General features: G+C 35.1%; 1 protein-coding gene across 1 annotated transcript; it reads right to left on the bottom strand.

Moving 5' to 3' along the window:
• Nucleotides 1-163: 163 nt before the first annotated feature.
• Nucleotides 164-13,925, bottom strand: MARCOL (MARCO like; the record flags this gene model as incomplete). The annotated part of the gene is made up of 3 exons (XM_021939849.2): nt 164-1,635; nt 2,599-2,720; nt 12,606-13,925. A coding segment is annotated over one exon (1,269 nt), but the record flags the coding sequence as incomplete, so codon positions are not given.
• Between the last annotated feature and the right edge of the window lie 12,993 nt (nt 13,926-26,918).

The raw sequence follows: 26,918 nt of genomic DNA, 5'->3' as shown, positions 1-26,918 counted from the left end.
TACCAACTGATAGATTCTTGGATTGTTTCGACTTTTTTGGCTATATGGTTAATGTTGCTATCAACACTAGTGTAAAAGTATTTGCATGGACATCTGTTTATTTTATTTATTTTTTTCTATTGAGTAAATATCAGTAGTGGAATGGATGGATGATTCACATGGTAGGTATATATTGAAATTCTTAAGAATCTGACAAACTTTTATCCAAAGTATTATCCAAAATGGTGTACCTTCTTACATTCCCACAAGTAACATAAGGGTACACACTTTATCCACATTCTCATGAACATGTTTCATTATCTTTCTTTTTTCATTATAGTCATTCTAATGGGTGTATTTAATATTTTTCTAATCATAAACATATTTAAATTAGTATATGAAATTTGAATATAGTCTATAGTAATAATTAAGAAGAAAGATCAAACATTAATATACCAAAATATTAAAATTGGCTGCCTTTGGATGATAGAATTAATTTTTCTCTCTTTTTTGGAATTTCTGCATATTACTTTTTAGTAAGAAGTGTATATCTATTGACATAATAAAAAACTGATGAATGAAAGTAATTTTACAGCCAAGGTTTCAATCACTGAAGCCAGATTTAACAGTAAAGAATTCAGACAGCAATTGATATTAAGAATATATAGATCCAGCATAACAAATGCAGTAGGAAAACAGACATTAGAATAGGGGACATGCTGAGTTTGAACTGTACTTTCGTTCACCATTGGCCTCCATATCTAGCTCAACCCTTCTGCTAACAGTTTCTGCAAATCATTTTTAATACCTCTTATCCTACCATTTGCTAGATTTTTTTTTCCCTTTCTTGAGCTCCATGTTGCTAATCAGTATGATTAATATTCTGGTGAGATTTCTTCTAATCATCTAAATTTCAGGCTATAATGGGCTTAACATATAAATATGTTAATTTTTACATTTTAATGACTAAAGATCTGTAATTTTATAATATACTTGTAGTCATAGAACCCTTTAAGAATCTAATAATAGCTTTGGATACCCTCTTAAGAAAAAAGCACATAGAAGATTTATTTGGTATATGGTTTGATGGGCCTTCTGAGTCAATCAGTGTGTTCTTAAAAAGATCTTAAATCAGTTTTTCATCATGTCCAGAGACAAACTTTGTTAGAGAAACCTGGAATGTGGTATTGAATTGCAGTTTCTTTAGCTCTGCTAGATCCCTAAATCAGTATTCCTAAAGTGAGGAATCTTCACTTTTTTACATGCAATTCTGAGAGTCTTAGATCTATTAGGATTTACAAATTGTTGACCTAGGTCCTGAAGTGTTATCCCTGAAGGAAAGAACAGAATTCATAACTGTTTTGGCACTTTGGGAACAGAGGAATCACAGACACATACAATTTGGGAAAGTCTAGAAAAAAAAATCCAAGAAATCAGAAATTACTCTGGAACTGACTTTATTTGATGTGGAACAAACTTGAAAAGTATGCAGGATTCATCAGATCTGTAAGATTCAAGCTGATCTCACAATGGAACTCCCAGGGAAATCGTTGTTTAAGGGGACTTGCCAGTGAATTTTGACTTCCAAGTGATTTGGTTCACATAAATGGTGAGCATTCTCCCTCATGATTCAGACTCAGTTTTCCATTACTCAACCTGAAAAAAAAATTAGAGAAATAAAGGATCGAGTAGTTGTAGCAGCATCATAAAGATAAAATCAGATTATTCAAAAATCACTTGGAAAGGAACAGACCTAGATGCTGGCTTGTGCGGTTTTCATTGACTGCCCCAAGAATCTGTGCACTTTGAGTCAGTCCCTTCTCATCTCTGGGCCAGATGGCTTATCTATAATACGAGGGAAGTGGTACCTAATGCCCTTCCTCATTCAAACAGCATGGCTACTGGGGACACTTAACTTTTAATTAATTTATTTCTGCAATAAGAATTTACAAAGTACTTACAAATTATAGAACTCTTGAAAACAAAACAAATATTCTTACATTATCCCCACCTTTCATAGCTGAACATTCAAAAATTCTAAAAGCTAAATTATCTAACATTTTTTAGCTGCATGTTACAATTTAAAACAGCTATAAAATTTATTTCTTTAGGTAGTGCGTAACTCAAAGGTTTGATTCACTCACCAAATCCAAACTTTGCTATTGTTATTTAGGAGTAGCATGAAATTGAGTAGGCAACAATTAGTAATCAATTGGCTTCACAGTCCTTTTCATGCTCTGTTATGTTTCATTTGTCTGTCTTCTATTGCAGGAATAAAAACCTCATGAAAGCAGGGATTTCTGTGTTTTGCTTACCATTTTATGCCCAGTTCTTAGAGCACTTTCTGCTATATAATTGACATTCAATAAATATTTGCTAAATAAATTACTCAGAATTAAACTTACTTCTACTTTAATAACTGAATAAACCACATTCTTCCAGGAATTGACTGAATTTACTGTTCAAGGTTTAATTTAAGTATCTTTTAGTTTTCTTTGGGCAAATAATAGCCTTGGTACTATTAAGAGAAAAATCCAGAGAAATAAAGAGCAATCATCTTTTATTCCCTGTGAAACAGAATAGCACTTCCTCATATAAAGAGATATAAAACCTTCTTACCACTTTGCTTCTTTAAGTATGCAGTGGTTACCATAGGTTTTTCCATTAGAACCACAGACTGGTTTGTAGACAGATTGACATTTTGTTTTTCTGATTGAGTTTTCGCTGCTGGCACTGCCAGTCTGTAGAAATGTGAAAGATTATTAGGTAGGAGTAGGGTAATTAATTTAATTCAGATATTGTAATAAAAATATTCATTATGCATTAATTTTTAAGCATTGTAATCAACCAATTATTTTATTGATTCTTGTATTTAATTCTTACAACAGAACTGGAAAAGGGGTATTTTTTGGTGGAGCAAGATAGCAAAGAGAAGATTCCACTGATCTTCCTCCCCACGCCAACAAGGACACCAATTTAACAACTATCTACACAAAAGCAGCATCTAGGTAAGAACCAAAAATCAGGTGAAGTCTCACAGCATCTAGTTTGAACTTTTTCACTGAAAGATGCACTAAAAAGGTGAAGAGAGACAGTCTGGAATTGCTGATGCCACCCGTCTCTCATCCCGTTGCAGAGGCAGCATGGCATGGACAGAGAATCTGCGTACATGGGAGAAAGAGAGCACAGCAATTGTGAGACATGACACTGAAATCAGTGCTGCTCTGTCACAGCAGAAGGCAAAACTGAGTTGAACTCAGGTGATGCCCACCCACGGAGGGAGCAGTTAAATCACGCCTAGTCAAAGGAGAATTGCCCATCTCAGCAATCAGAACTTGAGCTCTGGCAAGCCTTGCTACCATGGGCTAACGTGCTCTGGGGCTCTACATAAATTTGAAAGACAGTCTAGACCTTAAGGACTGCAAATCCTAGGTGAGTCTTACTGCTGAACAGAGCTCAGAACCAGTGGACTTGGGGGGCACATGACCTGAGACATCAGCCAGGGTGACTAAGGGAGTGCTTGCACCACCCCTCCCCCAACTCCAGGCTAAAAGGTTCTCAGCTCCAAAACAGACCTCTTCTTTTCACTTGAGGAGAAGACAGGGAAGAGTAAAGATATCTAAGATGTTATGCATCTTGGATACCAGCTCAGCAACAATAGGAGAGGGCACCAGTTAGAGTCATGAGGCCCGTCTCCAGACACTAGCTCCCAGATGACACACCCTAGGCCAGGAGGGAAACTTCTGCCTTGAAGGGAAGGATCCAGTCCTTTCAGGACCCATCACCTGCTGATAAAGAACTCTTGGGCCCCGAATAATCAGCAGCAATTCCCAAGTAGTACACCAAGGGCCTTGAGTGAGACTCTGAGACTTGATGGCCTCAGGTGAGACTTAATACAATCCCAGCTGTGATGACTATTGGAAGAGACTCTTTCTGCTTGAGAAAAGTGGAAGGAAGAGTAAATAGGGCTTTGTTTTGCACTGTAGGTACCAGCTCAGCCACAGGGACATAGACCACCAAGCAGGCTCTTAGGGTCCCTAATTATAGGCCTTGGCTCTTGAGTGGCATTTCTGGACCTGCCCTGGGTAAGAGCAGAGACCAAGTCCCTTGAAGGATAAGTCTGAGGCCAGGCAGCAATCACCACAAGCTGACTAAGAAGCGCTTGGACCTTAAGGTAACATCGGTGGTAGCCTGGCAGTATTCCCCATGGGCCTTAGATGGTGGTGACCACAGGGTGAGGCTCCTCTGCCTATGGAAAGAAGGGGGAAGAGTGTTAAAAACTGCATCTTGTGGTTTGAGTGCCAGCTCAGCTGCAGCACAATAGAACACCCGGTTGACTTCTAAGCTTTTTGAATCCAGTCTCTGGCTCCTGGATGGCCCCTCTCTCTGAACTGGTCCAGGGACTGGGGGAGTTCACCACCCTCTAGAAAAGGATGCAAGCCTGGCAGGCTTTGCCATCTGCTGATTATAGAGTCCCAGGGCCTGAGAAAACATACATAGTAGCCCAGCAGTGTTACAGTGGTGAGACCCAGTGCTGTGCTGTCTTCAGGACTGACCCAGCTACTGATAGTGGCCACTGAGATAATTGTGTCACCTGATGCCCAGCTCTAGGCAGGTCAGAATATAGAGAGAGACTATTTGCTTGTAAGAAAGTGAGAGAAGAAAATAAGAATCTCTGCCTTGTAATCCAGATAATTCTTCTAGATGTTATCCAAGATGATCAAGGCGGTACCTCTATGTGTCTGCAAGAAACACAGTGTTACTGGGATTGGGGTGCCCCCTAATGCAAATACAGCTTAGATCACAAGATCACAGCACTCAAGTTCTTTCATATATCTGGAAAGCCTGCCCAAGAAGGATGGGCAGAAACGAGCCCAAACTGCAAAAACTAAAATAAATGCTTAACTCTTCAATGCTCAGATAACAACGAACATGCAGAAACATCAGGACCACTTAAGAAATCATGCCTCGCCAAATGAACCAGGGGCCAAGGGAGAGGCACCAGGGACCAATTCTGGAGAAACAGAGACCTTTTGGGCAGGTAATTCAAAATAGCTCTTTTGAGAAAACTCAAAGACATTCAAGATAACACAGAGAAGGAATTCAGAATTTTATCAGATAAATTTAACAAACAGATTGAAATAATTGAAAAGAATCAAGGGGAAATTCTGGAGCTGAAAAATACAATTGGCATATCAAAGAATACATCAGAGTCTTTTAGTAACAGAATTGATCAAGTAAAAGAAAAAATTAGTGAGCTTGAAGACAGGCTATTTGAAAATACACGGAGGAGAAAAAAATAATAAAATACAATGAAGCATGCCTACATATCTAGAAAATAGCCCCAAAAGGGCAATTCTAAAAGTTATTGTCCTTAAAAAGAAGGCAGAGAAAGATATAAGAATAGAAAATTTATTCAAAGAGATAATAAAAGAACTTTCCAAACATAGAGGAAGTTATCAACATTCAAGTACAAGAAAGTTATAGAAAACCAGGCAGATTTAACCCAAAGAAGATAATCTCAAGTCATTTAATAATTAAGCTTTCAAATACCAAGGATAAAGAAAGAATCCTAAAAGCAGTGAGAGAAAAGAAACAAATAACATACAGTGGATCTCCCATATGTCTGGCCGCAGATTTTCTGTGGAAACCATACATGCTAAGAGAGAGTAGCATGATATAATTAACATACTGAAGGGAAAAAAAAAAACTTTAACCCTACAATAGTAAATCTAGGAAACATATCCTCCAAACAAGCAGGAGAAATAAAGATTTTATGAGACAAACAAAAGCTGAGGGATTTTATCAATATCAGACCTGTGTTATAAGAAATGCTAAAGGGAACACTTCGATCAGAAAGATAAGGCTGTGAATGAGCAATAAGAAATCGTCTGCAGATACAAAACTCACTGGTAATAATAAATGCACAGGAAAACATAGAATATTATAACACCATAATTGTGGTATATAGACTACTCTTATCTTAAGAAGAGAGACTAAATGAGGAATCAATCAAAAATAATAACTATAATGACTTTTCATGATATCCAGAGGCTGGGCATACTGGCTCAAGCCTGTAATCCCAGCACTTTGGGAGGCTAAGACAGGTAGATCGCTTGAGGTCAGGAGTTCAAGACCAGCCTGGTCAACATAGCGAAACATCATCTCTACTAAAAATACAAAAATTAACTAGGCGTAGTGGTGGACACCTGTTATCCCAGCTACTCTACTCCAGAGGCTTAGGCAGGAGAATTGCTTGAACCTGGGAGGCAGAGGCTGCAATAAGCCAAGATCACACCACTGCACACCAGCCTGGGCAACAGAGTGAAATGCTCTCTCTCTCTCTCTCTCTCTCTCTTTCTCTCTCTCTCTCTCTCATTCTCTCTCTCTCTCTCTCACACACACACACACACACACACACACACACACACACACTTCCAATGCTCTGTTGCCTACAAGAAACACAATTCAGGCCATGTGCAGTGGCTCATGCCCGTAATCCTGGCACTTTGGGAGGCTGAGGCAGGTGGATCTCTTGAGGTCAGGAGGTCTAGACCAGCCTGGCCAACACGGTGAAACCCCATCCCTACTAAAAGTACAAGAATTAGCTGGGCGTGGTGGCATACACCTGTAATCCCAACAACTTGGGAGGCTGAGGGAGAAGAATCACTCGAACCTGGGAGGCAGAGGTTTCAGTGATCTGAGATTTTGCCACTACACTCCAGCCTGTGCTACATGGTGAGAGTTTGTCCTCCCATCCCCCCCAAAAAAGAAAGAAAGAAAGAAGAAAAAGAATAAGTACAACTTCATCTGTAAAGATACACATAGACAGAAAATAAAGGGATGAAGAATAATACCCCATGCCATGCCAATGGAAACCACAAAAGAGCAGGAGTAGTTAGACAGAATAAATTTCAAGATAAAAGCTATAAAAAGAGAAAAGGTCACTTCATAATGATAAAGGTGTCAATTCAGTAAGGGCATATAACAATTGTAAGTATATATTTACTCAACACTGGAAAACACAGATATATAAAGAAAATATTATTAGAGCTAAAGAGAGAGAGATCCCAATACAATAATAGCTGGAGACTTAACACCATGCTTTCAGCATTAGACAGATCTTCCATACAGAAGACACAAGAAGAAATATTGTATTTAATCTACACTATAGAACTGATGGACCTAATAAATATTTACACAACATTTCATTCAATGGCTGCAGAATACACACTGTTCTCCTCAGCAGATAAATTATTCTCAAGGATAGACCATATGTTAGCTCACAAAGAAAGTCTTAAAATATTCAAAAAATATTTCAATAATGTTAAGCATCTTCTCTGACCACAATGTAATAAAACTAGAAATCATTAATAAGATGAATTTTGAAAACTATTCAAACACATGGAAATTAAACAAAAGATACCTGAGTAACCAGTGAGTCCATGAAAAAATTAAAAATAAAATTAAAAATTTTCTTGAAACAAGTGATAACGGAAACACAACATGCCAAAACCTATGGGATACCGTAAAAGCAGTACTAAGAGGTAAGTTTGTAGCTATAAGGACCTACTTCAAAAAAGAAAAAAGCCTTCAAGTAAATAACCCAATGATGCATCTTGAAGAACTTGAAAAGCAAGAGCAAACCAGATCCAAAATTAGTAGAAGAAAAGAAATAGTAAAGATCAAAGCAGAAATAAATGAATTAGAAATGAAGAAAACAACATAAAAGATCAATGAAGCATAAGGTTGTTTTTTTTTTTTTTTTTTTTGAAAAGTTAAACAAAATAGACAAACTGTTAGCCAGACTAAGAAAAAAAGAGAGAAGTTCAAAAATAAATAAAATCAGAGATGAACGAGGAGGCATTACAACAATACTGCAGAAACTCAAAGGATCATTAGTGACTACTATAAGCAACTATATGCAAATAAATTGGAAAATCTAGGCGAAATGGACAAACTCCTAGACACATGCAACCTAAACTTGAACCATGACGATATTTAAAACCTGAACAGATAAAAATCAAGTAACGAGAGTAAGCCATATGAAAAAGTCACTCAGTAAAGAAAAGCTCAGTATCTGATGGCTTCACTGCTTATTTCTATCAAACAATTAATGATGATCTAATATCATTTCTACTCAAACTATTCTGAAAAATAGAGAAGGGAATACTTCCAATCCTATGAGGCCAGTATTATCTTAATACCAAAACCAGACAAAGTGACATCAGAAAAAGAAAACAATAGCCCAATGGATCTGATAAATATTGATGCAAAAATTCTCAACAAAATACAAGCAAACCAAATTCAACAACACATTAGAAGGATCATCCATCATGACCAACTGGGATTTATCCTAGGGGTGCAAGGATGCTTCAACATACACAAATTAATTAATGTGATATGTCATGTTAACAAAATAAAGAACAAAAACGATATGATCATTTCAATTAATACTGAAAAAGCATTTGATAAAATTCAACATCCCTTTATGACAAAAAGCCTTAGAAATCTGGATATAGAAAGATTATACCTCAACAAAATAAAGGCGGTGTTCAACAGACTCACAGCTAGTATTAAACTAAATGAGGAAAAACCAAAACCCTTTCCTCCAAGATTGGGAACACAACAAGGATGCACACTTTCATAACTTTTATTCAACACAGTACTATAAGTCCTCCTGGAGCAATCAGACAAGAGAGACATAAAGGGCATCCAAATTGGAAAGAAAGAAGCCAAATTATCCTTGTTTGCAGATAATCTGATTTTATATTTGGAAAAACCTAAAGACTCCACCAAAAAAACTATTTGAACTGATAAACAAATTCAGTAAAGTTGCAGGAAAGTAAATCAACGCAGAAAAATCAGTAGGATTTTACATGCCAATAGTGAACAATCAGAAAACGAAATCAAGAAAGTAATTCAATTGACCTTAGTTACAAATTAAATTAAATACATAAGTATTAATTTGGCCAACGAAGTGAAAGATCTCTACAATAAAAACTATAAAACATTGGTGCAGAAATTAAAGCGGACACTAAAAAATGGAAAGGCATTTTATGTTCATGGATTGGAAGGATCAATGTTGTTAAAATGTCTATACTACCCAAAACAATCTACAGATTCAATGCAATCCCTATCAAAATCCCAATGACATTCTTCACAGAGATAGAAAAAACAATATTAAAATTTATACGGAAACAAAAAATACCTAGAATAACCAAAGCTATCATAAGCAAAAGAAAATGAAACAAAAAAGAGAACTTGGGGAATCGCATTACCTGAGTTCAAATTATGCTATAGAGCTATACTAACCAAAATGGCATGGTACTGGTATAAAAGCAGATACATAAATCAGTGGAACACAATAGAGAACCCAGAGATAAATCCATATGTCCACAGTGAACCCATTTTTGGCAAAGGTGCCAAGAACATACACTGGGAAAAGGACAGTCTTCAATAAACGATGCTGGGAAAACTGGATATCTATATACAGAAAAATGAAACTACAATCCTATCTCTCACCATATACCAAAATCAACTCAAAATGGATTAAAGACTTAAATCTAAGACCTCAAACTATGAAACTACTACAAGAAAACTTTGGTGAAACTCTCTTGGGCATTAGACTGGCAAAGATTTCTTGAGTAATGCCTAACACAGACAACCATAGCAAAAATGGACCAATGGACCACATCAGGCTGAGAAACTTCTGCACAGCAAAGGAAACAATCAATGAAGTGAAAAGACACCCACAGAATGAAAGAAAATATTTGCAAACTACTCACCTGGTAAGGGCTTAATAACCAGAATATTGTAAGGAGCTCAAAAAATCTACAGTAAAAAATCTAGTAACTCAATTAAAAAATGGGCAAAAAAATCTGTATAGATATTTTTCCAAAGAATAAATATAAGTAGATATTTTTCAAAAGTATAAATACAAGTATATGTAAAGGTGCTAAGCATCATTAATTATCAGAGAAATGCAAATACAAACTACAATGATACATCTTCTTTCCCAGTTAAAATGGCTCTTTTTCAAAAGTCAAGCAGTAAAAAATTCTGGCGAGAATGTGGAGGAAAGTGAATCCTTGTACACTGTTGGTAAGAATGTAAATTAATATAAACACATGGAGAATAGTTTGGAGGTTCCTCAAAAACTAAAAATAGAGGTAACTTATGATGTAGTAATCCCACTCCTAGGCATATATCCAAAAGAAAGGAAGTCAGTATATTTAAGAGATATCTCCACTCCCATGTTTATGGCAGCACTATTCACAATAGCCAATATTTGGAAGCAACTTAAGTTTCCATCAAGAAATGAATGCATAAAGAAAATGTGATACATATACACAGTGGAGTACTACTCAGCCATAAAAAAGAATGAGATCCTGTCATTAGCATAACATGGGTGGACCTGGAGGCTATTATGTTAAGTGAAACAAGCCAAACACAGAAAGACAAACTTCACATGTTCTCACTTATCTGTGGGAGCTATTTTTTTAAATTGAACTCATGGAGATAGACAGTAGAAGGATGTTTACTAGAAGCTGGGAAATGTAGCTGGGAGAGGAGGAGAAGTGAAGATGGTTAATAAGTATAAAATATAGAATGAATAAGACCTAGCATTCACTAGCACTACAGGGTGATTCTAGTCAAAAGTAATTGAATTGGACATTTTAAAATAACTAAAAGAGTATAGTTGGATTATAATACAGAGGATAAATGCTTGAGAAGATGGATACCCCATTTACCTTGATGTGATTATTACACATTGCATGGCTGTATCAAAATACCTTGTGTAACCCATAAATATATATACCTACCATGTACCTTCAAAATATTAAAAAATTACAAAAATTTAAAAAGAGTATATTTTGTCCTATTTTATACCTGCACGCATAAAGGCATAATGGATTTAAGTGACAAGCTTAAAATTATGGGTAGATTAAATGTCCAAGATGTGATTCAAACTCTGTTATCTCCTCCAAGTTGTCTGCTCTTACTGTATGTCAGACTGCCTCTATTTTAATTTTCTGGAGGCTATTCTTCCTCTACATGGAAAAACAATAGTCAGGAAAAAGTCATACAAGCAAATGCAAAACACATACAGTCATAATTTGTTGATTCCCTTTTTTTTTGGTATATCCATGAAAAAAAATACAGGAAGTAGGATTATGCAGGATTCATTTAAATAATTCCTGATGCGTTTTCTTTGGATGTGAGCTAAATGGCAGAAGCCTGTGAATATAAGGAAGCTCTGACTAGCAGGTGAGAACAGAGACATTAATGAGAATGATGAGACATTTTTGCTAGAGGATGTGGTATTCTCAGAGCTGAGATGTTATAGGGAGATAAAAAATACCTCCATATTTTCCAAATCATACAACCCTTTCATGAAGATCAATTTATTTCGCACTTACTCTGTTAACTGGACATGGTTATTTCTCCTATTCTAGAATAAATATAAAATTACAAAATTTTAAGTGACATCCTAAAAACTCAGAGACCTGCTGGTGATGGCATTAAGATCTGAATGGCAGGGAGTCTCTCTGAGAGATTGCTACTTCATGCCAGCCAAGTGATAATAACTAAGAGAACAAATGACTTTCGTCTGGAAGGCTTGTGAGGGATGAAAATTTATGAGGTAAAAAAAATAAAGTTTCCATTAAGATGATAAGTTAGAGAAAGTGTTCTAGAAAATGATTTTGAATGTGAGTATCAAATGGCATGTTCAAAGCAATTGTTAAATAAATTAGGAGGCTGATTGTTGGAAGAGAGGCAGGCAAGTGAAAGTAAAAGCGCAGCAGGACTCAGAAGGGAATACGGGAGACATGTGCATCAGATAGCTGTTCACCTATTTGAAATGGTGGCTTCCAAGTAGCAGGCATTTAACTATCCATCTAACATGCAATTCAGGAGAACTTACTATACGCCACACTTATTCTAGGTTCTGGGGTTACAGGTTTGAAAATAAATGGTACTTTCTTCAAGAAGTTCATTATCTAGCTGAATAAATAGACACTCAATTACAAAGCAATAAGGTGTGTTTAGTAATAGAAGAAATCATTAGTATTAGGAATACATGAGTGGAAAATCAAAGGGCTCTGTATGAGTGGTGTGTGAGCAACAGTGACATGAAATGAGGCTAAACAGTATGCAGTATAATCATGAAAAACTGTAAATTCTGTTTAGGAGTTTAAGTTATATCTTCTAGGTAGTATGAAGCCACTGGGGAATTTCAAGTAGGGTAGGATTTTTGATTTAGGAATATTACTTCAGTGATTTGTAGATTATGGATGGGATAAAAATGGACATGAAAACTAAACTTGGCAAAGTTGTGGGCTCAGTTGATGAGGATTTGAGTTTTTCTAGTATAGATAGAGAGGTTTGAGTGGAAAATAATAGAGGGAAATGAAAGATAGAATAGAAGGGCAGTACATTCATTAATAATCATAAGTGTTATGCATGAAAATAATCAGCTCCAAAGTTCTCTCATTTTGTTTAATCAGTGTCATTGCAAGTGATTTTTTGTTAACACATTGTGGTTTTTAAAGCATTTTAAGTCTTGGAAAAGAGAATTGCTGGGTCAAGTTGACTGAGAAAAAGAAGTTATTAACACTAACCTGAAAGTCCTTTATATTGCCATTGAAAGTATTGTCGATATTTTTTCTTTGTCATTGGTTGTAAAGTGACCTCAATTTTCTTTGTTGGCTAGATGATTCTGGTTTACTCTGATGCCTAGAAGATCCTAGATCTCCTTGCCGGCTAGATGACCCTGGCTTCCCCTGATGCTTAGAAGATCCTAGATCTCCTTCCTGGCTAGAAGACCCTGGCTTCCCATGATTCTTACAAGATTCTAGATCTCCTTGCTGGCTAGATGACCCTAGATCTCCTTGCTGGCTAGATGCCCCTGGCTTCCCTTGTTGACTAGATGCCCCTGGCTTCCCTTGCTGGCTAGATAATCGTAGATTTCCTTGATGTCTGGATAACCCTGGCTTCCCCTGTTTGCTAGAAGGTCCTTGATTCCCTTGCTGGCTAGATAAATGTAGATTTCCTTGTTGGCTAGATGACCCTGGCTTCCCCTGATGGCTTGATGACCCTGGCTTCCCCGGTTGGCTAGAAGATCCTGGCTTCCCCTGTTGGCCAGAAGATCCTAGATTTCCTTGTTGGTTAGACGACCCTGGCTTCCCCTGTTGGTTAGAAGACCCTGGATTTCCTTGTTGGCTAGAAGATCCTAGATTTCCCTGTTGGCTAGATGACCCTGGCTTCCCTTGCTGGCCAGATGACTCTGGCTTCCCTTGATGGCTAGATAAACCCAGATGCCCTTGTAGGCTAGAAGATCCTAAATTCCCTTTCTGGGTAGATGACCCTAGATTCCCTTGTTGGCTAGATGATCCTGGCTTCCCCTGTTGGCTAGATGACCCCACCATCACTTTCCGGCTAAATGACCCTGGTTTCCCTTGTTGGCCAGATGACCCTGGATTTCCCTGTTGGGTAGAAAACCCTGGTTTCCCTAGTTGGCTAGAAGATCCTGATTTTTCCTGCATATTAGAAGATTCTGGATTCCCTTTTTGGTTAGATTTTCCTGAATTTTTTAAAATCTCAGACTGGTTTAAAAGTCCTGCTCTCCCTGGCTTAAAGTTTCTTGGTTTCTCTAGCTTGTTAAAATATCCTGGTTGTCCTTGAAGACTAAATGTTCCCAGATTTCCTTGTGTATAACTACCTCCTTGCTCATTAGAATCCCTTTGTCCTCCTAGATGGTTAGCTTCATTTTTTTTCTCCAGAATAAGTGCAGGTTCTGAATTCTCTTCTAGTTTGAAAACAGTGGTATTTGAAATCTGGGTTGAAGATGCTGGAATAATAACACAACCAGAAAAAATGAAAATAAAGTTATTTACATTAAATAATTTTAAATCAACATTTGTGCAAGATACAGTATGTTTTTAATGTTTTCTTGTTTTTTTAACCAAACCCCAAGATAAAATCTTCCTATTCTTCCTCATATCCTGAATATTTGGGTTCCTCCTTTTTTTTTTTCTTTACTGTACTACATGGATTTCAAAAATTAGAGGATCAATCCAACTTGCCCCATTTCTAGATCATAAAGTCTGAATTATTTGAATTGAGCCTTCATTCTACCCCAATTCCTTTAAGTGGTTTTCTGATGAATCAAACTGGCTCTGCTCAATGCTCATTATAAACTTATTTTTTCACATCAAGTACTTTATTTCTAATTTTCCAGCTTCACTTTAAAGGTGACGCCATCAACTTTCCAGACAGGAAAAGGCTGGCAGACGTGAGCCCCACTTTATTCTTCTCTCTTCCATCTCTATACATGTTATCTGTAGCCATCTTTCTTTCCATTTCCATCCCCCAAACAGATGTTTTCTTTCTCTTTCAGAACATGTTTTTTCAATCAGCTTTATGTTCACCATTTCCAACAAAAGGCCTGGGATCAATGATGCTGTCTCTGGTAGTTATATTTCTTCTTTCTGTTTCAGTCAAACTACTTAAGAAAATGGTAAATATCACAATTATTTCTTAAAACCTATGTTTTATTGCTTCTCCAACTTATTTGGGAAGCCCACCTATGCCCTAATGAAATATATATAATTGTGTGTATGTGTATATGTTTTATGTTTTTTCAGATTATATTCCAAAGTGAGCGGGATCTAAAAAACAATAAATAAACAAATGGAGTGACTTTAGAGCTAAGTATAAAAGTAATGCATTAGGTCTATGCTTCTTATCCTTTTTTTTTTTTTTTTTTTGGTAGAAGTGTTATTTTTCTCATCCTTTCTTTCTTGCTTGATAATTCCTCTTTCTTTATTCTCTTTCCTAATGTGGGGTTCTCTTAAAGGTTTTAATTAGGCTTACATTTTGTTTTCTGCATAGGCTTTCTTGGTAGTTTTTTTTAATCTATGCATTTTTAAATCATTCCGATGTTGATTATTTCAGATGTATACTTAGGGTCTCACTTGAATTTTCAATTGCTCTGCTTTACATTTCCATAAATATATACATTTGTACCTTCAAGTCAATTTAAGTAAAGTCAAATGATAATCAATTGGTATGCACTGAGCATGCTATGGTATACTACTGCAGGTGATTAAGGTCCTAGTCAAGACACAGAAACTTAGTAGTTAGCAACCTGCTTAACTAAACTGTGGTATAGTGTGGATATGGTTTGTGGGTATAACTTAGACATTCATTCAATTTAACAAAAAATATAAATTTAAAGAATTCATTATTATAAAAGAACCTTAGAAAGAACTAGGAATGAACAAGATATTCATGGCCCTGCCCACATGAAGCTGAGAAGTCTAGTAGTTGGGCAAATAAGTGGGACTTTATATTCTAGTAGAATGATCAATGCTATCATGTGAGAAGTAAACTAGACAATAGTCTCCTAATCAAGGAAGCGGAGAGTATGATATCCTTTCTTTTTCCTGGAGGAGGAGGTACATAAGAAACGTAAGATTCAACCAGAGAAATTAATGAGAAAAAATAATTTTCTTTAGCTGAGAGATGAGTACATGTACGGATTCTTTCAGTTCTAGGAATAAAACATTGCTCATTAACAGTTACTAACGCCAAGTAGAAATCAATTAAAGTAGATATATGGATGAAATAGGAAAAAAAAGTTGGCAACATATTTTTATTAATGATTTTCAGTTTTTTTAACAGGTGACACAAGTAAATGGAGCCAAATCCTAAAGATGCAAAGAGTAAACAGTTTAAAATTACTTTCCTTTTCTTTCTGGTCTGTACCCCCACTCCAAATCCCCCACAAAAATAGTTTCCTACCTAGGATATAATTATTTCCTATTTCCTGGGAAATGGTAAAAGTAACGTGCATAAAACACCATCACATTTACAGGTTTTTGTGAATTATTTGATGGATATCCTATGTATTTACAAACATATATGAATATAATTATCCACACAATTGGTGGCACACTCTACACAGAGTTCTACTCCTTGTTTTCTCCAAGGACAATCAATATAATGAAGGTTTTGCTACATCAATACATATAGAGCATGTTTATTTATTTCCCCTCACTGGTTGCATAGTATCCTATTTTATGGGTTTACCATAATTTACTTAACCAGTGTTCTAGTAATAAACAGGTAGTTTATTTCCCTCTTTTGCTATTGTAAGTAATGAATCAATGAAAATCCTAATAATACATCATTTCTTACATACATAAGTAAATTTATGAAATAAAAACTAGGGGTAAATTTTTGAGTAATAAGAGGCAATTAAGATATTATAATGTGGTTTTACCATCTATTTTTTAAGCTAAAAACTTGGAAAATAAGTATCTTCAGCTTTGTTTTATTTTGCATTTCTTCCTTTCTGATATTACAAACTCTAGGATGTGCTTAGCATTGCTTTTCTGATTCATCTCTCTTCTTCATCTTCCAATCTATATAATCACTGAATCTGGTATTAGTTAATACACTTTCTTCCATCACAAAATACCTTCTAGCACTTAGCAAGGCACTGAAAGTCACAACAGTTCTAGTACTTGCCATCATGAAATATGAAATATATGTTCTATAAAGGAATTTTATCTGAATATCTGTTTTTCCCCCTTAAAACACACACACACACACACACACACACATACACACACCCACCCACCCTTATTGCTCTCCTCTTTTCTCTAATTCTATCACTTAACTCTCCTTTTTTTTTTCTTGACTCTGTTACTTCAGCAGCTCCTCAGTGGTATTACTGTACAACTTTTCTTACATGTAATTCATTTTTAATATTACCACAAGACGGATATTTCTTAGCAAGATGAATATTATCACTCTTGTACTCAAAACTCTGAAACAGCTTTGCAATTTTTCCAATGAGAAGAGAACCACTACTTTGATGCTACAAATATAAGAAGAGGGGGATCTGAGGCACTTTACTTTTATTATTTCATTTCACTAGGTATACGAAAGATGGTCAAGTGGGAGCTTATGATTTGGGGATAAATTAGAATCAGCTTCATTATCGTAACTTTTGTCTTGAGAAACGTATTAACTGTGTTGTTTGATACCTTGAGAAATTTACATCTCAAAGCTAGAAATTTACATGTCTGAAAATCACTTAACTTTACTGAGGTAAGGAATAGAGAAAAGTAAGTTGAGAGTCAAGTACCTAAGAAAACACAAGTAATGGTAACTAAAGCTATTATCTGTATAGTTTCCGAAACAATCCTATAGGAAAGAATAATAATTTCCATTTTGCAAATGAGAAAATTGAGATTCAAGTAAGTTAAACAAGTTTTCTCGAATCACATGAATGGGAAAAAGAATCAGGATTTGAACACATTATTATTTAACATGCAACCCAGGATCATATCACAAAACCATTTCCTTACAAATTATGAACTTGAACATTCACCAACTCGTAAGTCCCTTAGTCTAAATTCATCTTTCCAGTCTAATGTCTTGCCTTTCCTATTCCCTTGTATCTGTTTCTCTTCAGCCACACCAAACTATTCACTCTTATTTCATTTAGTCACTGTTTTTATGACTCCGGATCTACATTTATTTTGTTGGAAATTTACCTTCTTCCATTTCTCTGTCTAATGGATTGCCTATTTTTAAATATTTTGACAATGTATTGCTAAATCACTTAACATTTTTAATTCTTTACTTTGAGATTTGGAAGGAAAGCTATTGACTGTGACTTTCTTACCTGAGAACATGGCCAGGAGCATGAAGAGAAAGAAAATGAAAGCCCTCATGGTACCGCCAGTTGTTTCAGACTTGGCTGTTGGGTGGAGTTAAGCCTAACTCTGCAGTAGGTGCTCTTCAGAGAAACCATGCTCGCTACCACCATGTTATATATTGGAAAAACTCTTCACCCTAACTGCCAAACACTGTCACTGTCTTTAATAAATTACAGAGTAATTTTCACAAACTGGAAGGTATTGCTTCTTGAATAAACTGTCATTTTCAAAATTAGCTCCATCCCTGCCCCAACTCCCATAAATATTCAAACTTTAATATCTGTCTATTCGATATCTTCCTTCCAGAAGAAAATTAAAATGATGAAACCCATCTGGGAAAGTGGTAAATTCGGTGTTCACTTTTTTATTGTTAAGGGATGGCTTATCTTTCGTTAGTATTATTTGTTCTCCACGTTTATATGGCCACAAGAGAAACTTTCAAGTGATTTATGTGCCAATTATTTACCTTAAATTATCTTTTAAAAGCAAGTAAAAATGCATTGAATATTTGTCATTAGTAGTAATGAATGCATACAGTATTCATCAAGATGAATGATGACAAGTAATGCATTTTTATGAGGTAACAGGAGACAGTAGAACTCATGTTTAAGAAATAACATTACACAATAGGCATTGTTGCTTCAAGTTATTACGTCAAACAGCAGCTCATGGGAAAATCACCTTGGGATTTTTAGTTAGTCATAAGCTCAATGTTATTAGACATTGGAATATTGTCTTCAAGATTGGTTTCTCTAAATAAGAGAACCTGGAATCAATTGGAGCATGTCCAAAAGATAACTTTGATAATGTGAGGTCTGGAGACCATAAAGCATGAAGTAGATTTATGGCAGTAAGAAATTTAAGCTCAGAAAAGCACAAGCTCAGGTGTGTTATGGTCATTGGCTCCATCTTCTCAAGGGCATCACGATGGAGAAGAAAGATATCATTTGAACTGTTTAGTTACAGAGAGCAGAAATAGTATAAGGAAGTTCAGGATAAATATTTTAGAGTTCTAAAGAAAATTTCAACTTTGAGAGGAGAGATGAACTAGACCATTTTTCCACTTACTTCCAGTTCTAAGACTTTCAGATTTAGTGGTTCTGGATTGTGCTTGATTTTCTCTTCAACTTACTTAGAAGAAGGAGAAGTTTGAAAATAATAGATTGTTTCTTTTAATCAAACAAGCAATTTTATGGGATCAAAAGAGACAAAGTTTAAGTTTCCTATAGTAAGAAAGCAACTTTTTCTCACTGCATAATTATCTTCTAAACTGACTGGAATTCACATGAGTATCAAAGGAAACTTATAGAACCAGATAGAGTTGGATTGTTTATATAACACACACACACATAAATATATATATATACTTTTTTACACACATAAATATATATATATACACACTCACATATATATGGATGGATTGTTTATATATATACACATATACATGTGTATGTATACATGTGTGTGTGTGTGTGTGTGTATATATATACACTTACAGCTCAGGTTAATTTTTCAAAAATTTTATTATGAACCATTGTAATATACAGATAAAATTAAAGAATTCTGCAGTGAAAACCCACTGATATGGTTTGGCTGTGTCCCTACCCAAATCTCTTACTGAATCTCATAATTCCCACATGTTGTGGGAGGGACCCAATGGGAAATAATTAAATCATGAAGGCAATTTCTCTCTTACTGTTCTTGTTTAGTGAATAATTCTCACAAGATCTGGTGGTTTTATAAGGAGAAACCCCTTTTGCTTGATTCTCTCTTCTCTTGTCTGCCTCCATGTAAGACACGCCTTTTGCCTTCTGCCATGATTGTGAGCTCTCCGCAGCCACATGAAACTGTGAAGCCATTAAACCTCTTTCTTGGTAAATTACCCAGTCTCAGGCATATTGGTATAAGCAGCATGAAAATGAGCTAATCAATACACACACCATCAAGATTAGTCAATTAACATTTTGCTATATTTGTTCTACTATATCTCTATCACAATAGGTAAATTTTATAGAAGTTATTTTCACATGCAGATACTCATTAATGGAACTCAATGTAGTAAATTTCCAAATAACAAATGGGTCACAGCAGATGCATTTGTATTTTGCCTAAACAATTGCCTCTTAGACTCTCAGTGCTCTCATCTGTCCTGCCCATGCTTTTTTCTAACTCTAGTACTGCTGATATGACACAATAGCAATATCAATAATAAATATTGTTGAGTGTCTTGTAGGTCGGGCAGTGATAAAGTAAATTCTCATCAAGTTCATACTCTGAGGTCTTAGAGACTGTCTATTTGTTGAAGGTGTTCTTGGTTGCATGGAGTAAGATTGCTCCATCTCTCTTTATGTACCTATTTTCCAAATCATTTCAGAAGACTTTTTGATGAATTTTTTTAGATGCTACAGTTATCTTAACTGAAACATTAAATTTTTCTTATAATAATGGAAATTTTCCCACCTGTAGAATTGTCTTCCATTTTTACTCTCCTTCACATTTGAGAGTAAGGTCAAAATTCTGGCTTGGAGCAGGCTCACCACACCCACATATTTAAGGAGGAGGATAATGTGTTTCATATGTCTTGGAGTGAAATGATAGACCAAGGCTTTTCTTTCAGTAGTCATTATACTTGGTGGAAACAACAATAGCAATGGAGTCAAATGACCCAAAGTGTCTGTCCTTTTTTAGCTATGTGTTATGCAAGTTAATCTTAATTTCTCTCTCTCTCTGTCTTTCTCTCTCTCTCTCGTCTTTCTCTATATACTTACCTATCTAGTCATCTCTTCACTTTGCCTACCCAGAGGGTAAAAAATAACAACAACTATTTGTAAAATAGGAGGATCTCACCAAAATTCTAGCAGTTGAAGCTCTTTAGAAAATAATTTGTTGGAGGTGACTTAAGATGAGAATTTCTGATTCAATATACATTTATTTTTTTAAAGATGAAACTTGTCTGTAAACGTATGTTGTTAATTGTGGTTTACTAAGGGGAACATAAGTCCTAATCCTGGGACTCCTAGATTAAAAGGCCTGTTTGACCTAGAGCAGGTCTTCGCATTTTGACATGTAACATTGCTTTTTGAATTTGATAAAGCTATCTCTTCGCTAGCATTTTTGTGAAAATTAAAGGAGCTAATTTATAAATAAAAAATCCTTCTAAATTAAAAGTGTGATTTGTAGTCACTATGATTAACCATCTTTATTATCTTCATAAAGAAAATCATGTTACAACTTCAGTCATTGACCAGTCTGTTCCAGAATTCCATAAAACTCACCTGCAAAGAGGAATAAATAGGCCACACTAATAAAAAGCAGAAGGGTACCTGATGGCTTCTTGGTCAATAAGATCTGCATGGTTTATAGGAAATATGTTAATAGAGTTCACTGTTGACATTCTACAGGCTGTATTTTAAGTGGATATATGAATGAATCTAAGTACCTATAAATGTGGTAATCAGTTACAATCCCCACCTTAATTATGTAATGTATTTCCCCAAAGAGTAGAGACAGCAGAAACCAAAGAAACGTCAGGCCTTAACAGACAGGAACAATAGTCAAAAACTAGTGTTTAGGTAGAATGAAATGTACAAGTAACATACCCATAGTTTCCACTGTTTAGCCCATGGTGATAATTACAATCGAGTCATCATCTTCCAATTTGCATAAGTTAGACTTGCCTCCAGTAAAGCCTTGGGTCAGAGAGCTTTCACTATGCAGTAACCTATAGGATGATTTGCACAATTTGTGCACAATTTTATTACTAATAAGGCTTGGTGACACAACTACCAGGGAAATAAAAATGCTGATGTGAGGAATTTTGAAGTCAAGGGATTTAATGGACAAAGTAAGAGGGCACTCTCAACAAACATCGAATTAGAAACTCTAGACATTCAAGGTGAATGTGAATCATGGGGCTGTTTCCTTAGGCCTCTTGCTTTTAGTCAGCCTATGCATGATGGTTTCTTGTTTACTTGGTTTACCTGTTTTACTTGGTTTACTTGTTACTCGGTCTTGTTTACGTGTTAATTTTAACAAGTAATTCACAGGTTGACTTTGGTCCTTGTACATATATGCCACGCACACTTGTGTTCTTTCTCTTTCTCAAATCCATCATTCACTGTTTACCTCATTGTTGTTACTGTTTCCTCTGCCTGGAAAACTACTGAGCCAGAAATGTAAACGGCCATTTCTTCTTTCCAGAAGTAACAGTTCAAACATTACTGGTTCAGTAAAGATTTTCCTAATTATTTAAAATACTCCAACCTAAATCAGTGTGTTTTATTGTCAACATAAAACTTTTCAATATCTGAAATTATCTTTTTTATTTCATTAATTATGTGTATATTTTCTCACCATCAAATCTACACTTACATACACACAAATATACATACAAACACAGGTGCATACACACTAGGATATTGCTCATGGATCTTTTGTTTTGCACATGGAAGCACATAGACACCATTTGATTTTACAAATGTGAACCAATGAAAAGTCCTTTCTTCTTTGAATATAATAATTGAGGACTGTTACTCTAAGTATTATTAGATGCTGAAAATATAGTAACAACAAAGATATATCCATAGAGCTTACATTCTTCATTTTTTTCTCAAACACTTACTGGGTGGAACCTACTGATTATTAGTATTTTAAAGATGAGTAAGAGAAGCTCATAGGCAACAGGATAAAAATTTTATTTAAAGTTATACACAGATAAGTAGAGAACCACTAAAGAGACCATATTCACTTGGAAGTAGGATGGAGGAGTGGTTTAGCAGAGATGGTCATGACCAGGCTCCACAAAGGACCTGGCCCTCAGAGATATTAGAAAGTGTTGAAGCACTTGAAGGGATAACCAGCATTCTAAGAATAAAGAATACTATAGAAATAAAACAAATAAGAATGAAAGTATTTTTTTTTTGGAAATGAGAGTAATGGTTAGACTCAAATACAGAGATGGAACTGTAAAAAAAGGTTTTTATGTGTCCTTCATGTTTCTTGTGCTTGAGATCTACTAAGATCTTTGTATCGATGAGTTTGTAGTTTCTATCAAATTAAGATTATTTCTGTTATTTCTTCACATTTTTCATAATTTTTACCACTTCTCATAAGCTGCATGAAGTCCCACAACTTACTAATGCTCTCTTCATTTTTTTCTTCAGAATATTTTTTCTGTTTTCTTTTTGTTGATTTCTAATGTTGTGTCTTCAGGTTTACAAGCCTTTTATTCTGCATTGTCTAATCTGTTGTTAATAACCATATAGTACATTTTCCTCTCCAAGCATTGTGTTTTCTCATCTTTAAAAATACACTTTTAAAAAATACATATCTCTCTTGAATCTACTTAATATGTTCTATTTTTCTTTTACCTTCTTGAACACATAGGATAGCTGATTTAATGCCCTCATCATCAATTATACTATTTGTCTCATTTCTGAGTCTGTTTACCTGATTTATATTTTTTCATATTACGGGTTATATTTTCCTGCTTCTGTGGATACCAGACTTTGAATTTCACTTTGTTGGACACTGGATTTTAAAAAATTTTCTTTAAATACTTTTCATCTCTGTCCCTGGATACAATTAAATTACTTGAAAAGATTTGATGTTTGTGTGTGTGTGAGACTTGCTTTAATGTTTTGTTAAATAAACCAGAGTAGCCTTTATTCTAGGGCCACTTGTACCCACACACTACAGAGGCAATGCCGTACCGAACACTCTACATGCTACTCATGTATTATGAAGTTTTTCACTCTGTTGGTAGGACCACACAATATTTTCAGTTCTGTGTGAACTCCAAGGATTATTATCTATGTACTTCATTTAGGGTGTTCTTTTCTTGGCCTTATGTAGTTTCCTAACACACACATCATGATCAACATCGAGCTGAAGACTAGAAAGGGTGTCTTTCTAGTCTTCTAACCTCTCTTACTCTGCCCTCTGAACTCCAGTTGCTTGTCTTCACCTCATGGAGATTTAAGGTCCGCTTAGGTTTCACCTTCCTGTGCTTTCACCTGAAAAATCTCCAAGGAGCAAACAGGTGCCATTTTAGGTCTCACTTCCTTTATTTCTTCCCTTGAGAATCAATGTCCTGTGCCTGGTGTCCAATGTATGAGAAACATTGTTAAGTATATTTTGTCTAGTTTATTAGTTGTTTTAGGTATGAGGGTAAAACCACTCCCTCTTACTGCATCTTGGTCGAATCTAGAGTTTTATGCTGAAGACTTGGGTTTATATTATTCTTACCATAAAGGTAATGAGAGTCATATAAAAAGCATCATGATTAAAAATAATTTCAAAGATCACTGCTTTCACTTTGTGAAAAATTACTTGAAGGGTGTAAGGGTTGTGGGGTACTGGAGTGTATTTGTGAAATTATTGTCTAAATATGCAATAATAAGTGAGAGCTTGTATTCTCAACTAACGTATTAAATATTGAATCTCACAACTTATCCTCTCTAACTTATTGCATCTCATACCAGTATCATCAATAATTCAGAACCCAGAAAAAAAGTCACATACTTACAGCCATAAAGTCAACAAAAAATACACTGAGGAAAGGATACCCTATTCATTAAACGGTGCTTTGAAAAGTGGATAGCCATATGTAGAAAAAAGAACTGGTCTCCTATCTCTCACCATAAACAAAAAATTAACAAAAACATGAATTAAAGTCTTAAATGTAAGACCTGAAACTATAAAAATTTCAGAAGAAAACCTAGGAAAAATTCTTCTGCACATTGTCCTAGGCGAAGTGTTCATAACTAAGACCTCAAAAGCAAATGCAACAATAACAAAAGTAGATCAATGGGACTAAATTAAACTAAAATGTTTCTTCACAGCAAAAGAAATAATCAATAAAATGAATAGAAAACCTACAGAATGGGATTTGCAAAGTATGCATTCAACAGAGGACTAATATCCAATCTACAAGTAACTCAAACAATTCAGCAAGAAAAACAAACAAACTAACAAACAAACAACAAAAAAAGTGGACAAAGAACATAAGCATTTTCCAAAAGAACACATACAGTTGGCCAAAAAGACATATTTTTAAAAAGCACAACATGACTAATAATCAGAGAAAAGCAAAATACAACCACAATGAGGTGCCATCTTACATCAGCCAGAATGGCTATTATTAAAAAGTCAAAAATTAGCAGATGTTGATGAGGATGCAGAGAAAAGGGAATATTTAGATACTGTTAGTAAGAATGTAAATTAGCACAACCTCTATTGAAACAGTATGGAGATTTTCAAAGAACTAAAAAGAAAACTACAATTCAATTCAGCAATCCCACTAGTAGGTATCTACAAAAAAGAAATCATTATATGAAAAAGATACCTGCACTTAGAAGTTTATCGCAGCACTATTCACAATAACAAAGATACGGAATCAACCATCAGCCTAAGTGTCTATAAGTGTACGTCTACATAAAGAAAATGGAATACTGCTTAGGCATAAAAAATGAAATCATGTATTTTGCAGCAACAGGAACTGGAGACCATTATCTTAAGTGAAATTATTCAGGAAAAGAAAGTCAAGTACTGCATGTTCTCATGTTCTCAATTATAAGTGAGAGCTAAATAATATGTATACATGGATATAGGGAGTGGAATAATAAACATTGAAGTCTCAGAAAAGTGGGAGGATGAGAGAGAGGTAAAGTATAAGAAGTTAACTAATGGATACAATGCACACTATTGGGGTGGTAGTTACATCGAAAGCCCAGACTTTATCACTATGCAAAAATTCACATGACAAAAATGCAGGTGTACCCCCATATCTATTTTTAAAAGTGAACATTCTTCTTTAACATATTTTGGCTTTACACAGTCTGCTTACTAGACTACACATTTCTATTCCTCTCAGTGTATTTCTACCTTGTCATATTTCTCATCTAAGCACAATAGTACAAGCACTTCCTACAAACCAGGTATGTACATTGTTTATTAGCAAGTCGAAGTGAGTTTCTTTCCAGATTCTCGGATTTTAAAAACAAAACGCTAGTGTCCTTAGAGGGGTGGGAAGGAATGCATACACAGTGATGTATTTATGAGATTCTTATGTGTTTGTGAATATAAAACAGTAAGAAAGTTTTCAGTAAGTCCCAGAAATCAACCTATAATTAGTTATGACACATATAGGAGGGGCTGGATACGACTTTAAAAACTCAGTAAGAAAGTATTTAATGATGTTTGCTTAAGCCTATAAAACTTTCCAAAGCATTGCTCATCTAACAAGATCAGTGCCACAGAATGAGTTAGATTTTATTGGATGAGCTAACAGTTTCCTGTGAAATGAGAACTTAAGGACTGTGCTTATTAAGTCAAATATTCATATAATAAAGTAATTTAGGTAATTGCCATTGTTGCTCTGACCTGAGATTTGTGAGATTCTTTCTACTACTACAATTTTCGTTGCTCAGCAAATGACCTCATATACTTTTGTGGCAACAAAATTGAGAGTTAATTTTCTTCATTTCTCACTACTAGTTTGTTGGCATCCACTCTTGTACTCTTACTCCATTCCTGAACATCAATCCATCTCTGACTGCTATATATCTCCTATTCTCATTTCATCCCCTTAGAAATTTTTAGATTAAAAAGTCATCCTGGTTGTATTCTTTTTTAAATAATTTAATTCACAAACTATATTTCCCCAAGTGTTTTAAATTATTTATATATCCACATATATATATATATATCCACATATACATATACACACTTTTATACATATATAGTATATAATTTTTAATATTAGAACATGCCTTCCCCTAGTGGAAAAGCGTGAGTTTCTAAAGCAGCAGAGATACATGGACTGAGCCTAGTTCACATGTTTTCTGTTCTATCTTTGTTGCTATGGTTTTTGTCTTGATGGGGCATTTAGTTTACAGGTCACCACATTTCTTATAATTTCTATTATCCTATCACCAGGTGCTTTACACCAGACTGGACTCTAGACATTTGATTTTTTAAAAAACTTTACTATACAGGCCAAAGTTGTTAACCATTAAATATAACAAATCTCCAATAACATTCTAATGTAAATTTGGTTATAATTTAAGTTCTTGATCCCACATCTCATTTATTAGCACTAAGTATGTGTCACTCATTGCCTTATGGATTGGGAATACAATAAATAAAAGACTAAGAATACTCCTACTCTCGAGATATCCCTACCCTAAAGAGATAAAGAAA

This window comes from Papio anubis, chromosome 5 (genome assembly GCF_008728515.1).
Source record: "Papio anubis isolate 15944 chromosome 5, Panubis1.0, whole genome shotgun sequence".
NCBI classification, from domain to species: Eukaryota; Metazoa; Chordata; class Mammalia; order Primates; family Cercopithecidae; genus Papio; species Papio anubis.
The sequence above is the reverse complement of the archived record's forward strand: the minus strand, read 5'-3'. Positions and strand labels throughout refer to the sequence as shown.